Source organism: Falco rusticolus, chromosome 15 (genome assembly GCF_015220075.1).
Source record: "Falco rusticolus isolate bFalRus1 chromosome 15, bFalRus1.pri, whole genome shotgun sequence".
Lineage (NCBI taxonomy): Eukaryota > Metazoa > Chordata > Aves > Falconiformes > Falconidae > Falco > Falco rusticolus.
Genome location: NC_051201.1, coordinates 14,525,682 through 14,541,814, shown reverse-complemented (window position 1 = coordinate 14,541,814; position 16,133 = coordinate 14,525,682). Strand labels below are relative to the sequence as shown.

Genomic DNA, 16,133 nt, shown 5'->3' with positions numbered 1-16,133 from the left:
TAAGTCAGTGTATTTCTTCTGTTTTTTCTCTGGAGACTGTCTTGCAGAGAATGCTGCTGGATATCAGACTTTAGTAATATCCTGCATCCTTTCCGTGATACTTGCTTTTCCTTCAGCCTACTCTGTCTCCTCCTCTGCTGGAAAGAACAGAACACTTGCTGCTAGCTGAAGAACATGGATTATGAAATGTCCTTTCTTGCTCTTTCTTCATCTTGCCATCTCTGTCAGTACTCTTTTCCAGGACTGATGTTTGCCAGACTCAGTTGCTTTTAAGGCTTCTGACTTCTGTTAATTTCCTTTTTGCTTGTAATAGAGCTTGCAAATAGACCTAAAGGACTTGCTTCTTCTGACAGTATCTCTTTCTGGCCTGTATCTGAGGAGGTGAAAAAATGTGCTGACGAAGCTGCTTCCCTTTATCTGTTACTAGGTTAGCTTTATTTGCACATCGTGAAGATGGACCTGGTATCCCCGCAGATATCAAACTGTTTGACATCTTTTCACAGCAGGTTGCTACTGTTATACAGGTATGCTGCGTATTCTTGCATGCGGTTTTGTGTTTTTTCCGAAGTTATGTGCTTTATCAACTTAGTGCTGTCTCAAATTGCAGTCTCGCCAGGACATGCCCTCAGAGGATGTGGTATCTTTGCAAGTTTCTCTCATTAACTTGGCTATGAAATGCTACCCGGACCGTGTTGACTATGTTGATAAGGTGTTGGAGACGACTGTGGAAATATTCAATAAACTTAATCTGGAACAGTAAGTCTCTTGCATTCTCTGTAGTGTGGCAATTCACACTCTAAAATCTTGACTTAGGTATTTCACATTTGGCAAGATAGCAGAGATATGTGCTTTGGATCTGTAAGATTACTGCTTTTGGGCCAAGCTACAGAGGATTGTGATAAACTACTGACTAACCAGGACTTGCTCACCTGTGCATAAATCCTACTGTGCGGCTGTACAGCTACACAATGTATATGCCAAGCTGTGTGTAGTCATTATCTATTAATCTCTTACAGCACTTTAGAGTTCTTTTGCTGAATTTGCAGCCGCAGTCTCTGCTTCTGCTATCAGCAACTTAAAACATGCATTTTTTCACTGTACGTCCTGAAGAGCAAGATATGACTTGTTTTGATGCTTTATTTTCTTTCTCCCTAGCAGCAAGTTGCTTAGATGTTGTGGTATTACATCAGAACTGGTATTGAGGCAGGCTTTAAATCTTATCTACATGTGTGAACTATTAATTAATTGTGGTTTTTGCGTATATTTTCTTTTAGTATTGCAACAAGCAGTGCTGTTTCAAAGGAGCTGACTAGACTTTTGAAAATCCCCGTTGATACTTACAACAATATCCTGACAGTCCTGAAACTAAAACATTTTCACCCACTCTTTGAATACTTTGATTATGAGTCCAGGAAGAGCATGAGTTGTTACGTGCTTAGCAATGTACTGGATTATAACACAGAAATTGTGTCCCAAGAACAGGTATGACATAAGTTAACTTGAAATTCTAGGTATTTAAACTACTGTTTGAAGATTTGAAAACACATACTAAGTGACTTCATGCAGGGCATGCTTTGTTTCCTAACCTGCATGCCCCCATCTCTCCATCTTAATAGCAGAGGCTTTATCCCATCCCCCTTGATAATTCTTCCATCTGCATTTTTAAATACCTTGTCTTTGCACATCTTGCCTAACCTCATCCTAGAGACTTATTCTTTTACGTTTGAACAAAGAACCTGAATCCCCTTAAAGCTAGGCCTGTTACCTGTAGAAGGCTGGAATAGTACTTTCAGAATTTGAATTTCTCTGTACTGCTCTGCTGTTCTACCTCTGCTAAGAGGACCCTTCTTCAGCGAGTAAGGCTAATACGTCCTAAAAGCATCACTAGCTAATAGACTTCCCTAGTGCTTTGTCAGCACTATGAATGGCTGTAAAGATGTTCCCAGTAGCTGTCAACTTATGCTTATAGGCTACTCAAGTTTTAAACAGAGCTTATATTGCCTTTAACAGGTTGATGCTATCATGAATTTGGTATCTACGCTGATCCAGGATCAACCGGATCAGCCTGCTGAAGATCCTGACCCTGAGGACTTTGCTGATGAGCAGAGTCTTGTGGGAAGATTTATTCATCTCTTGCGTTCTGATGACCCTGACCAACAGTATCTGGTATGGCAGTTGGTGCTTCTGAATGCTTGTACTCTCTGAACTGTGCGTTTTTGTTTTGTTTACTGTACAAGACTTCAGTGTAGCTGGGAGCATCACTGCTAAGGCACTACAAACTGGGTAGAAAACATTGTGTGTGACACTTTTAAAAGTAGTTTGAAATGTAGTTTATTTGGAAGAAAAGCGGGTGAGGACTTAAAAGCTTTTGTGGACTTATTTGTCTGGTGAGGTGGCAGTTTGGATGCAACTATAATAGATTGTGTTAATTCTTAATTAACTCTGACACATAACCATCTATCTAAAAAACAGCAAGCAAAACTTAGAGCGCTATGCTATTTGCATTCTCTTGGTGTCAAAATACAGAAAAAAGCTTAGAAAAAACAGCTAATGGGTTTGTCCTCAGGCATTTTAATTAGTGGAATTATATGGTCTTTATATAGAATGTAATATACTGCTGCTTAGTGGTTACAAATGTTTTTCCTCTCTGCTTGGTCTGTCCTCAATAGCAGATTTGATATGGCCTTGAAATTTACACATGACGTAATAGCGTAATAATAAATTAAATAAAAAATTAATAAAAATACTTCATAAAAATGGAATAATTTGAGTTGATCCATCAAAGCTTTATGTAGCGCTCTGTTAATCTGCTATTTCTGGCTTTGGTTTATTTCAAATTTAAATGGGCTTCCTATATTGAGAAGTATGTGTTGGGGCAGAGGGACAGGGGTATTGTGTCTATGCAAAATCCATTGGAGAAGCTGGCAGATGTGCTGAAGTTGGATGCTGTTACAGATGGCAGCAGCTAGTTAGCTGTAGTCGGAGCTTAGGCCTGAGTAGGGACTCCTGTGAGTTTACAGTTAAGTGTGCCTGAAATACAATTGGCTGACTGTTTTAAAAGTTGCAACAAGATCTTACTGTGTAAACAGTGAGACCAACATAACCCAGTCGAAGCTATACATAACATTGCTGTCGTTCTTTTAGCCTGGGTTTAAAATACTGCATAAAAATTTCTTGCTTGAACTGTAGAGCTTTGCTGCAACTTCCGTAATGGGGAGAAGCATAGCTTTAACACCTGTATGCGGGTTGGAGATGGTTGTGTTTTGGGACCTGCCCTTCACTGACTGCGTTATTTCTGAATACTGCTGGAGTACGGCAGGAAGGTCAACCAGGTCCTCATTCATTGTAAGAGCTATATGGGTTGATTATAGCTAGCAAGTACCATATTCATATAGGAGAAGCCAAGATTTATTTTTTCCTAGTGGAGAGCAAAGCTTCTCTCAAAGGGATGCTTGCCCTAAGGTAGTTGATATTTTCTTTGGTTTGGTTTTTACCCCAAAGGACTTTGCATAGCTATTTTTGCAAAGCTTCTGAACATCTGGCTGTTGTCTTTCTCGTCTACCAATGCTTAGCTTTAATCAGGTTGACCACCTTTAAATGCTGTCATGGGATTTGTCAAATTACCTTGCGGATAGAATTCTGTTAGGCTGCTTAACACCTTTTAGTAAAAATACCTAATGGCATTCTTGATCAGCATCACAAATGCTTGTATCAAATTTTCCTACATTACTGGTAGGAAAAAAAGTGAGACGATGGGATTTTCACAGTTCTTTCACAGTATCTCACTTTAAATTATGCATTCTGTATGGAAGAGATCTGAAAAGCAAATTCAAACACCTTATCACATTACAAGTGGAAGTGGCTAATACAGTGTATAATGTGTGATGACAGATTTCTATTTATTCAGGTTACTTTACGTGAATTCTACATGTAATCTAAAAATGTGTATGGGGTTGGACACTGAGCTTCATTTCTAGTTCTTGTTTCAAAGCAGTAATGAGACTGCTGTGACCAGCAAGCAAGGTAATACCTGTGGTACCTAGCCATCTTTGTTTTGACACTTAACGCAAAACAAAAAAACCCCACTTATTAACTCTGAGCTCTAGTAGAAACCTTCTGACATTTGGTTTCAGAAGTTTTAGTGTAAAATACAGCATGTCCGAGTTTTGTCCCCTTTGAAAGGCAGTCAGGTTATTATAAACCACAAATACAATGTGGTTGCTTGGAACAGATCGATTAATTTATTTTCTGATACCTGGAGTTCTTGCTATTCCCGCCAATTCTGGTTAGGAGAATATATGAGTAATATCAATAGACAAAAGTAATCCCAGAATAAGGGGAAGGGGAGAAGCTAACAGTATAAACAAGCAGAACTCTAGTCCCTCTTCCCAGGTTTAAGAGCAAGGGTGATAGGCAGAAAAGGTATCAGATTAATGTTGTGTGTGCAGCTTGTGCTCAAAACTGAGAAAGGCAATAAAAAGCTGTCATTGATGAGCATGATGCAAAACTAAAACTGGGGGGAAAGGGCAAAAGTTACAGGTGTAGCTACCAGAATGTGGCACTACAGTCCTTCTTGCAGAGCATGAGAAACCTTATTGATTTACGAGTTCGGTTTCATAAAACTTGTTTTCTTTTTTTTAATTTCTTACAGGCTAGTGTAAGAAAGAAATAGTCCTATTTTGTAACTTCTGTTAGAGCTGAGGACAGAATGTATCCAGTATCATTATTAAATGCAAGCTCAGGCAACTTCCATCTCGCTGCTCAATCCAGAATGCATCTGCAGTTAATACAGTATGAGTGTTGCCTAGCACTTATTAAGCAGCTGTAGGAGAGGTTGGGGCAGACACCATATAAAAAGCTACAGAGGGACTGCACAAATTTAATTCAACTAAAGCAACTTGTTTGTAGTCTCTTCAGAATGCTGTAATTCATCTGATGCTCCTGTTCCATAGAGCACAGATTTAAGTTATAGGTGCAAATAACACACCTCTTGCAAGAATTATCTAAGCTTACAGTGCTTCTATTTTAGATCCTAAACACAGCCCGGAAACACTTTGGTGCAGGTGGGAACCAACGTATTCGTTTTACACTGCCACCATTGGTTTTTGCTGCATACCAGCTTGCTTTTCGCTACAAAGAGAACTCCAAAGTGGTAAGTTGACCTCTAGGTAACTCTTGTATAGTATACTTGCTTCTTTTTGACTTGCTTGAAAGCGCATTTGTCTGGCTACAGTGTGCTAAAACTTGATAAAGAATGCTAGGTGGTGGTTTGGGGTTTTTTTTGCTCGAGGCAATTTTTACTTGAGGTGTGAATGTTTTCTAATTTAAGGAATATCTTTATCTATTGACATTAAATTACTTCAGCACTTAAGGAATGGTGAGGCAGAAACTGGTTAGTTGTGTTTATTCATGAAGGTGACTGTGTTTTTACATGGAGACTAGAGAACTATGAAGATGGAAGTGAGGGCATGAAACTGATTTAAATCTGGATATTAAAATTCATCAATTTCTCAATTTGTAGCTATACTGTTTCTAAAAGCAAGTGCTGCTTTGTAGGTTAACTTTACACAGTAGTTGCAAAAGCGCACACTAAACAATCGCTGATCCTCCTTGGCCCTTCAGTGCTTTCTGATTGATATAGTTAGATTAAATATGTATTTTCTCATGTTGTGGGGAAATAAGTTAAAATGCTGTTTGCTAAAATACTCCTCAAAACGAACGTTTTAAATTTCTCTTCCACTTCTGATTAATGCTCCAGACTGAACAGAATTTTTCTCCACTTAGCTAATTAGGCTTTTGCTCAGTTATGTTCTAAGCATAGCTGTAGTAACTGCAATTCAGTGTAGACTTCCAAAGAAGGTTTCTATGAGCTGGATGGAAAAATGGGACTGACTTTTGGTAAATTGAAGAAATACTTTGTGGAGACCCACTGAGGTCAACACAGTACCTCACTACTAGTTCAGTAAATAAGTGCCTGGAGTGGCGTGCAGGAGACAACAGACTGCAGCACTTAACAGATCCTATTACAGTTTAGATTCCCTTTTCCTTATAGCAGTGATCTTGTTCAAGCTTTGACTTGTTTCACTTCTCTAGGATGACAAATGGGAAAAGAAGTGCCAGAAGATCTTCTCGTTTGCTCATCAGACCATCAGTGCTTTGATCAAAGCAGAACTGGCAGAGCTGCCTCTCCGTCTCTTCCTACAAGGAGCGCTGGCTGCAGGAGAGATTGGCTTTGAGAACCATGAAACTGTGGCCTACGAATTCATGTCCCAGGTGAGTGTCCAACTATTACAGTCATTGTCCTGTGCTATCTTGAGTTTGGCTTGGGTAGGTTTCCTGAACACTGAACCGTCCAGTGTGATTAAAACATCTGAAATAATTGACAGCTAATGCTACTAGGTAGAAACTCCTCATCTTCATTCTTGCTTCCCAGGCTGCTGTGGAATTCAGCCCCATTGCTACTGATTTGAGTACTCAGTCTGACAACATGTGGTATGTTGCAATGCTGCCTCCTACTCGCATAGTTGGCTCACTGGAGGAGTGTAGCTTTCTCAACATAAAATGCTTCTTCACTGCTTCTGAGACTGTCTCCCAGCTCCTGTTATGTAGCTGGTATTACCCTGACTGCAAGAACTCTTTGGAAGTTCTTTAAAACTTGCAGTGTTCACTACTGCCGTGCTGGGCTTTGCTAATTAAAATTGTTGTGTTGAAATCTATCATAAACTATTCTGAAAATCCACGTAAACCTGTTACTTGGTCTTAAGCCTTACTTTTTGCAAAAGCCTTCCCATTTTCCTCCTCAGATAAAAGAACCAGTGTATTTAATGTTACCCACGTTGTAAGTTTTGTCCTAATATTTCTTCTAATACTGCTATTAATGCATGTTCTTAAACTGAGTCACTGATAACCTTAGCCCTTCCTCACTGTCTTGTATCAGCTGCCATTGTAGCGCAATTCTGAATGTGAGAGCACCATGACAGTTACAAACCTTCTATTAGAGAGACAGTTCAAGATTTTGTCTTGTGTTCTCTCAAGGCTCTGCATCTGTGTGCTCTTGGTACCTACCCTGTGTCACTGACCTACCGCTCAACTTCTGCTCTACTGTTCTGTGTGTTTTAAAGAGCTAAATCCTCTTCAGGGACTATTTCTACTACTAAAGTTCTGTATTTGAACAGATGTGTGAAATGAAGAAAAACTAAGTCTTCAGATTATATGTAGGATCACATGTCTTTACTGTGACCACTTAAGTAAGAAGTATTTCTTGCAAGACTTATTTCCAGTATGTGGACTTAACTTGATTTTGGCGCTCCCAGTAAAAGATAGTTTTTCCTGCCTGAAGCTTTTAACAAATGTAAAACTGGACACTTTCCTGCCATGTCACTAGCAAGTGTGATTTGTAGGGTTTTTTTCTGATGTGTTCTAAAGCAGTGATAGCCATGCTTTCTCCCTTGACTAGGCCTTCTCTCTATATGAAGATGAAATCAGTGATTCAAAAGCACAGCTGGCTGCAATCACCTTGATAATTGGGACGTTCGAGAGGATGAAGTGCTTCAGTGAAGAGAACCACGAGCCGTTAAGGACTCAGTGTGCATTAGCAGCCTCTAAGCTCCTTAAGAAGCCAGACCAATGCCGGGCTGTGAGCACTTGCGCCCATCTGTTTTGGTCTGGCAGAAATACTGACAAGAATGGAGAGGAGGTAAGAATAAAGTGGCAGCAGTGTAACACGTCCTGCCTTTCTTCTGCCTTACTCCTAAAGTAGGTATATCACTTAGTGATGCAGATTCAGTTGGAATGTGTTTTAATGTGTAACTTTTGGTTTTTTCCTTCTAGCTTCATGGAGGAAAAAGAGTGATGGAGTGCCTAAAGAAGGCTCTGAAGATAGCAAATCAGTGCATGGACCCTTCTCTGCAAGTCCAACTTTTCATAGAAATTCTGAATAGATATATCTATTTTTATGAAAAGGAAAACGAGGCGGTGAGCAGAAGTGCATTCTCTATTGTGTCTTTTTAAAAGAGCATTTCTTTAAGCTGTTCTTACACCCCAAATCATGTCTCTTCAACTTGCTCTGTGGTGTCTGAGAGGCACAAGTTCTAGTAATAGAGTAGTCAGTTCTTCATACGGTAGTAAAACTGTGGATAAAACATCATTCTTCTTACATGGGGGAAACCACTAAATGTTTGCAGTTTATTTATGAACTTAAATATTGAGACTTGGTTACCTGAATTATTTATAACATCAAAACTTACTAGGGCTTAGAATTTTACTACTTCCTCATCTAACTTGAGAGGTACCTAAATTAATATGTACAAAAGGAAAAGAACATTCTTATAGCTGTCTAACGTCACTGTTGAGTGCGCCACAAATAGTTAGTGTAAGCTTTAACTTCAAGAAATAAATCTGGCATCTCATGGACCAGCTGAAATTCTGCCTCTGCAATTTGAGAGTTCCTCATAATTTTCTGTTAGCGGGTAACTAGAAAACTTAGAGAGTTTAGAAAAGCTGCTTGGCCAAGTGGAGATCAGCATCCCATCTGATGTCATCATTTAATCAAGAGCAGATGTTAACGAATACAGTGTAGTCCTGAGAGAATGTCTGAAGATATTTTAGGGATTTGCTGACTTTCCAGCAACTGAACTGGCTTTATGCTATAGTAGTGCCCTAGTATAGGAGATGCTGTATCTGATGGAGATGAAAATAAAACTTAGAATTTCAAAGCACTTTGCAAATGTAAAAATAGTCTCTGAACACCACCAATGCAGTGGTGGTCTGCATTGCATTCTGGGCTGTGTTCTGTGTATGCTGGACTTAACACCACAAGCAGCAGTTCTTTCCTATGTAATGACATGGTCACTAAGAGTAACTTTAAATCTCATACTACCATCCTGACTGACTTCGCAATTTCTAAGAACTGTCCAAATACCAATAGTTTAGAGACAAGTCTGTTAAAACTAACGTCAATGCACTTACATACAGGTCTTGCTGATGACTTCCGTTTTATGTTCTCCTGTAGGTGACAATTCAGGTTTTGAATCAACTTATACAGAAGATCAGAGAAGATCTCCCAAACCTTGAGTCTACTGAAGAAACAGAACAAATTAACAAACACTTTCACAACACACTGGAGCACTTGCGTCTGAGGAGGGAATCACCAGAATCTGAGGGGCCAATTTATGAAGGTCTTGTTCTTTAGGAAGATACACACTGTACTTATTTCTTTTCATTTACATACCGTACGTTTGGGTTTTTTTTTTTTAAGATAGATTCTTAGGTTGTGCCTTTCAGAAATGTCAAGTTAAGTTAACATTTATGTGTTCAGTCTGGCACTTCAAACACTTGTGTTGAGTACTCTAACAAATTTGAAAGGTTGGACCAGCAACTACAGGTTTCATCAGTTAGCATGGCTGAAACTTTCTTTGAAATCCATGTGACATGGTAGGGCTCTTCTGGTTCTGATTTCTCTTCTGTCTGTTCACTGTTGCTTCTGTAGCACTAGAATTCTAAACTGGCAGTGACTGTCATCTGAAACTGTGTCTGATCCTTACAGAGCATCAGATTTTTGGGAATATTGTACGTCAGATTCTGCTTGTGCTTTTCTTTTAATGCAAGTTAAGACTAAGTGTAATATTTTTCCCTAAAAACTAGAATATATTAATGCATGTTTGGAGAGTTTTAAAGTACCATGTTCAAAAACAGAAGTTATATTTTGCATATTAAGGCTCTGTGACATTCAGTGAGGGCCAGTACTGTGCACAGGGCATATTTATCAAGATAATTTTGTTCCAAATAGTATAAAAAATAGAGAAATTGCAATCTATATAGATATGTATAACCTTCATTACTGTAAATTTAGGGGAAAATGCATTACACAAGTTTATTCAGTATCATGATTTTGCACCAGTGAAACAATAAAGTTGCTATTAACATCTGTTGTTTCATGTCTCTTCAGAGCCCATTGTGAACCCAATGCTAATGTGGAACCTTCTGATTGTTGGGACAGAAAAATCAAGGCAGAGTTGGGCAAGCAGGGAGGAGGCTGTTAGCAGTTCTAATGTAGAAATTCATCATTCAAAACCAGTGTTTTTCCAAATGATGCTGAGACTGTGTGTTTGTTTCAGAATGCTTTTATGATATATCTTGGGAGTGTGGTGGAGAATCCTACTGGATTCTAGGTCTGTGCTAGGGACATGAGTAACTGTTAAATGACAAGATTTTAAGAAACTGAGTGGCAGAGCAATTGCCAATGGCAACTCCTGTGGAGACTGGTCTAGTCTACATGTAGGTTAATGCCAGTTGCTGAAAGTTTTGAAGTGACTGTTTTATCTTAACTGAATGTAATGTTCTAAAGTGAACTGATTAAACTTCCTTACTCCTTTAGTTGACCACTGTTGTGAAAATTGTCCTGGCTTGATTGGACAGCAAGTGATGTTTTAGTGAGAGCATCTGATAATTTGGTGCTACCTGTTTTCTAAAAAAGGCAAATAGGATCCTAGGAAACAAGAGCTATGGAGCAGACAACTAGATCATTGATCTACTGATGTATGTCTGGCTTGGAGGAAAGGAGGAATCAGGAGATAATCTAGTGGCTTTAATTGCCCAGTGGTATAATTAATGCTCTTAAAAAAATCTTAATGTTGCCTCGTTATCTGTTGATGCTGTTCCTTTTAAGTGAACCCTCAAGCTAATTATTTTGTTATAAAACATCCATAGCAGAACATGATGATCACATTCATGTAATAGGGATATGTCCTCCTAGTTTACAGTATTTGCCAGCTGTGGTTGTTTATTCCTGAAGGTCAGTCCTTGTAACTTGGGAATTGTCTTTGAATAATGGTTTGGCAGTTTCAACTGCAGTTACCCAGATGTTGTAGGATAGTGCTTTTTCCCATGTTACCACTTGTTAAGGCTACAAAGTTAAGACTCTTCACAGTTCTTAATTACTTTTATTGAAACTTTATGAAGTAAATCACTTCAAAATACTCTTTGTAAACTTTAAGATCAACATGCGTTTTGGCTGTGGCAATGGACAACTACAGCTTAATACAACTACAGTTCACCAACTACCACTCTTTTGTCAGCCGAGGAAAGTGTGTGTTAAGCATTTTCTACGTAGCTTATGATGGAAACAAACTTGTATCACTAGTGATGTTCCAATTGATTCTTCTTGTGGGATAAATCTAGTCAAAACCTAGGATCTAGCTGTGTGAGCTTCTCTTGTGGCAGAGGCACAATAGCAGAAACAGTTTGTAGCTGTTCATGTTTTTGTTTTTCACACTCATGGTCAATAGCAAGGTGGTAAATTTTAACACATTTTTTTGAGTCATGCTAGTCATGATGCATGACTTAAAAAATATCGAAGCACTTCAAGTAATAATTTTCTTTTTTTGACCACTGACTTGATGGATGGATAGATCCAGTGGGTGAGGTAGGGGGAAAAAAAAAAATAGTTGGGTGGGTTTTTTTTCCTTTCGGAACTAGTAGAAGTCTTCCCTTGGAGTAATTTTTAAAACATTTCTAGTTACTTTACCTAAAGCTCTGTCTATAGCAAGATCTGTCTGTCATAGATCTCAGATAAATTATGCTTACTCTTCTATCTTTTGCTTTCAGTGTAAGAGTTAATACTTGTCAGTGCTGGTAAGAAGTAGAGGTTTGACTTGAGTAGATTCTTGCCCATGCGGGATCATGGCAGGGGACAAGTTGTTACAGCTGAGGGAGGAAACTCATGGTGAAACTTCCAATAAACTCTCAATTCTCATCTCCTGTCTCCTATCACAAAGCTCAAAACCCTTTTATATTTCTGTTTCTAAATTTAATTCTACTAGAAATTCTGCTCTTGTTTCTCAATCACCTTTTCCACTGAAATCAGTGCTCCCTTACCTGCTACGCTTGCTCAGCTTCACTGGTAACCTGACTGTTCAGGTGCCTCTTGTCCCATGCTTTTTCTGGACACCAGTATTTAGATTTTTGCATTGGGTCAGATCTTGTCTGGCTTGCTGCTAAGTTGAGGGGGGAAAAGCATTCTACACTTAACAGCTGAGACCTTTGGAGTCTTAAGAGTGGGTTTGGGGGTAAAATATAACCAGTCTAAGGCTAACACTTCATTTAATTCCTTACCGGCAATATTTACAGTTATTAAAAGTGAGAGCACCTGAACTCTAGTTATTGGCCATGAATGTTATATTCCCTTTTCAGCACTTTAATGTTAGTGCACCATTTTAAAAGATATACTGTTGGCATAATTTCCAAAAGAGCTTTGAGAAATTATCTTTCTTTTCATTGCTGTGATTTCTCCAGCTACATGGATGACTGTATATACATGAATATCTACACTTTTACCTACTTAAAAATATTCCATGCACTACCCAGTGCACATTGTACTTAATACTTGCAGGTGAATGTTAGCCAGTTTATGCTCCCACTGAAAGCAAGATACACTAATTGTTAGCTTTCACACTTTTTTTTTCATGTAAAAATATGAGGATGAATTTTGGCTTTTCCTGGACACAGGAGTTTTATAAAGGCCTTTCTAAAGCTCATGTGACACAGTGGGTATAGAACAGGGTTAATGGCTGAATTCACCCACAGAAGCCAAAATGAAGTCTCATAGAGTGAGTGCTGCACACAGTGCCCATGGCAGGCTGCTCGGATGATCATCAGAAGTGTATATGGGGCCCAACACAAACCAAACACACAGACAATAATTGCTAAAGACTTTGCTACTCTCTTATCCCGGGAAAGTCTAAATCTACTTCCCATAGTGTTAGCAATGTCCACTCCGCTAGTGGCATTGCATATGCTTTCTGTAGTTTTGTAGAAACCATTCTTATGGGGCTTGGTCTCGACTTCCACCTGAAGTGGTGGAAGGTCTTGATTGACATTCAAATTTAATGACTGATTGTCAAGCTTATGTAGGTTGAACCTCGAAGCCTTTCTGGGGGGAGAAAGGCTGCTTGCTCTCTTCTCATGTTTGTGTCTCTTAGGTTTTACAAAAAATACAGTGTGTTCTCTTTTTTCCCCCTGGAAACTCATTTCACAGTCCTCTTGACCAGGTGGCAAGTTTTCATTTCTGAGGGATGTGCGTTTCCTGATGTTGAGGTAAATACTTAAGTTAAAGTATGCAACAGTGAGGAAAGGTGTAAAGAATTCAATCGTAGAGGCAATCATTAGGAAATACCAGTTGTGGAAGAATTCTGCATGACATTCTCCTTCAGGGAGGATGCTCTTTTGGGCAATGTGCTCCCAGCTGAGAATGGCTGGACCATAGAGAAGAAAAGCAGCAATCCATACAGTGATCATCTTCAATACTGCATTTCTGGTCATCCTTTTCTGAGCCCTGTAACTGACCTGAGAGAGAGAGGAAAGTTGTCACATACGTTACTAGTGTCTCAAACAGTTATATGGCTACCTTGGGCAATGGTCCCCTCTGCCACTTGTGAGGGCTGGTAATATGTTGGTTTAGGGATGAGGGTTATGCCAAGCTTACCGGTACCACAGAAAAGCTGTTTCTGAAATAGCTATTCCAACAAACATTACCAAGGTGACTGGATATGTTCTGAGAATGTGCATGGGATCTTAAAAGCTAGAAAACACAGGCTTTTCCAAAGCAAATAACAACTGCTATTCTTAGAACTGGTTGTCACCAGTTGCTTACACATTCAGTTGCATTAGCTGTGACAGTAGGTTACAGAACATGGCCCTTCAAAATTCACTTAATTAGATTTTTTTTTTAAATCGTTGAATGTGAAATACAGAAAAGGATTGGAATTCATAGAATGCCTATGCAAGTTCTTTTCTTTTTGCTTTGTAGAGAGAGAGCCTTTTTTTTTCTTAATGTGAAAATCACACCAAAAAAAAATTAATGGATAACAGCTTTTACTTCTGCTTGATACCCTTTATTTCATGCTTTACAAGAAGAATAACTATTTCCCTTATTTAGAAAATAAAGAAGCTAAGGTGTAAAAAAAAAAAAAAAAAACAAACCAACAAAAAACCCCAAACAAAAAAAAAACCCTGTCAGTAATACTGAATCAGAAAATTGTATCAGCAGTCTAATTCAGTAGAATCCTAAGATCTTCTGTTTCTCAGTATTCTGATTCCCTGGTGTACTGGACAATATATATAGCAAATTGGAATTTAATCTTCATATCTCTACAGTGGCCACACAGTGTTTTGAAATATGAAGTCCTTGAGTCTGAATTCTGTATAGGATTCATGTTTACTGTCCCAGTCTGTGGACATTGATCTCCAAAGCCAGTGCTGTTCTGGTAGAATACCCACACGGCTGAAGAATGCCGAGTTTGTCTGAATTGGGTCTGATTTTGCAATCCCTGACAAAGCTACTAATGATTTCAGGAGCAGTCTGGCAGGAATATTACCATTTTCATTGAGATTGAAAATAATTTAGAACTTCCTACGTTTAGAACACTTCCTGTGTTCTTACACTGCCCTCACCCAACAGGCAGCTTCTGTACTCTTGTCTGGAGAGGGGTTTTATATGGAGGATTAAGTATTTTTCAAGTGGATGATTTTTTTCCTTTGTTATGACCAGTTTCCCTTTCTGTTTCTGAAGCCATCCAGTCTATATATTATGTGTATAGTCATGAGTTTGGTTTATGAAAGCAAAATTCACGGCTAATTCAGAACCTAGAAAATAAAGGAATTCTGAGTGTTGACTGTTTAAGAATTAATCTGTTCATTTCTTCCTCTTCAAAAAGAAGTTGCATATAAACTGGTAAAGTGAACTTGCAGCCTCTATACTGTTTGCTAAAAAGTATCATTGTCTTTTAGTGTGATTTAGAACGAGCAGTGAAGCTAAATTAACCTTGTAAGGAAATGTGGGTGGAACAGGGGGCTAAAGAATAATGAAGTGTGTGTAGAAGAGTGAAGGTAAAATGTGTAATTTAGGACCACCCAAAGGACTTTGAGGCAGTGTGCTCTAGGAGAAAATGAAGTTAGCTTTTGACTTTTACAGAATTTAGACTACTTTTTCGCTAACTGACGTGCTGCATGACTGAGGCATGGCTCTAGCTGTCTCTGTGGTTGTTACATGGAAATAGCATTTTTATCCTTTGAAAGATGTTAATTTATATTCTGCTACTTTTGCACCATGTGCAGCTGTATGCATCAAATTCTCTCTGAGAGTTTGGTACCCACTGCAGGGAGGGAGGTCTGTCTTGTGTTGCAGCTGGGGTGCTGCCAGGCTGGCTTGGGCTGTCAGTTACCAACAGGTGCATGGCCGTGTTCTGAGGGAGATGGTCTGTTCCAGCTGGGTGACACTTTCTACGCTTACCCAAGCTGTGGCTGGTGAGGAAATAAGTACGCCTTGCTCCCTCTGCACTTCTAGCCAGCGCAGCAGCATGTGCAACCTGCGCCCGTGGCTGAAGCAGAGTACCTCTTCCCATGCAAGACAGCGAAGCAAATGCCTCTTCCGCCAAAGCTGATCGCTCCCAGAAGTGTCACCAGGACGGAGGGGAACCGCCTGGGTACCCTGTCTCCTGTGGTGTCTGGGTGCGGTGCAGTGGGGCTGAGTGCCAGGCCCCCTCCGGGCGACCCTCCCGCCTGGAAAGGCAGCCCCCCGTGCGGGCGACCCTCCTCCCTGGAAGGGCAGCCCCCCCTGCGGACCGCTCGCCCGGCCCTTACCGCTTTGGTGACAGAGATGAACCTGTCGAAGCTGATCAGGACGATGTTGAAGACGGAGGCAGTGCACACCAGGTAGTCTACCACCAGCCACAGCTTACACAAGCCCCTGCCGAGCCTCCACTCGCCCGTCAGCACGTAGGGGATGTAGAGGGGGATGCAGAAGCCGCCTGCGGACAGAGCTCGGCGGTGACAGGTGCGGCGCCGCGGCCCCCCCCGCCCCTCCCGGCGCCCCGGCACTCACCCACCAGCAGGTCGGCGATGGCCAGGTTGAGGAAGAAGAAGTTGCCCTGCGTGCGGAGGCTGCGGTCCACCACGAACGCCAGAATGACCAGGGCATTGCCCAGCACCGTGGCCAGCACCAGCAGCCCCATGAGCGCCGCCAGCAGCGCGGCGGTGGCGCCGCCGAAGGGCCCGCCGCGCTGCCCGCCCGCCGCGCAGCCCTCGCCCGCCGCCCGCGGGCTGCCCGAGGGGTTGAGCCACGGCGAGTCCTGCCCCAT

At 40.5% G+C, this 16,133-nt stretch overlaps 2 protein-coding genes across 3 annotated transcripts in view; one reads left to right on the top strand and one right to left on the bottom strand.

The window, feature by feature from the left end:
- The window catches only part of VPS35 (VPS35 retromer complex component), a 25,501-nt gene extending 15,578 nt beyond the window's left edge, over positions 1–9,923 (top strand). Inside the window, exons 9-17 of one of the 2 annotated variants that reach the window (XM_037408781.1) lie at positions 428–524; positions 608–756; positions 1,275–1,482; positions 2,011–2,166; positions 5,030–5,152; positions 6,094–6,273; positions 7,457–7,696; positions 7,831–7,974; positions 9,011–9,923. In XM_037408781.1, coding sequence (XP_037264678.1) covers positions 428–524; positions 608–756; positions 1,275–1,482; positions 2,011–2,166; positions 5,030–5,152; positions 6,094–6,273; positions 7,457–7,696; positions 7,831–7,974; positions 9,011–9,190 — 1,477 coding nt within the window. In that variant the 3' untranslated portion in view covers positions 9,191–9,923. Of the gene's footprint in view, positions 1–427; positions 525–607; positions 757–1,274; positions 1,483–2,010; positions 2,167–5,029; positions 5,153–6,093; positions 6,274–6,433; positions 6,493–7,456; positions 7,697–7,830; positions 7,975–9,010 lie in introns of those variants that run through there. The other variant, XM_037408782.1, reaches the window with a different exon arrangement.
- LOC119157680 (histamine H3 receptor-like) lies at positions 9,242–16,133 on the bottom strand. The gene is made up of 3 exons (XM_037408783.1): positions 15,878–16,133; positions 15,637–15,803; positions 9,242–13,341 (listed from the first exon to the last, which is right to left on the bottom strand). The coding sequence occupies exons 1-3, from the start codon at positions 16,131–16,133 to the stop codon at positions 12,460–12,462; spliced, it is 1,305 nt and encodes a 434-aa protein (XP_037264680.1). The 3' UTR covers positions 9,242–12,459.

Bases quoted from the DNA above. Each gene is read 5' to 3' on its own strand.
- LOC119157680 (XM_037408783.1), bottom strand. From the start codon at position 16,133: ATGGGGCAGGACTCGCCGTGGCTCAACCCCTCGGGCAGCCCGCGGGCG. The intron at 15,804-15,877 runs GTGAGTGCCGGG...CTCTGTCCGCAG, and splicing joins CATCGCCGACCTGCTGGTGG to GCGGCTTCTGCATCCCCCTC. The intron at 13,342-15,636 runs GTAAGGGCCGGG...TCTCTCTCTCAG, and splicing joins TCATCTCTGTCACCAAAGCG to GTCAGTTACAGGGCTCAGAA.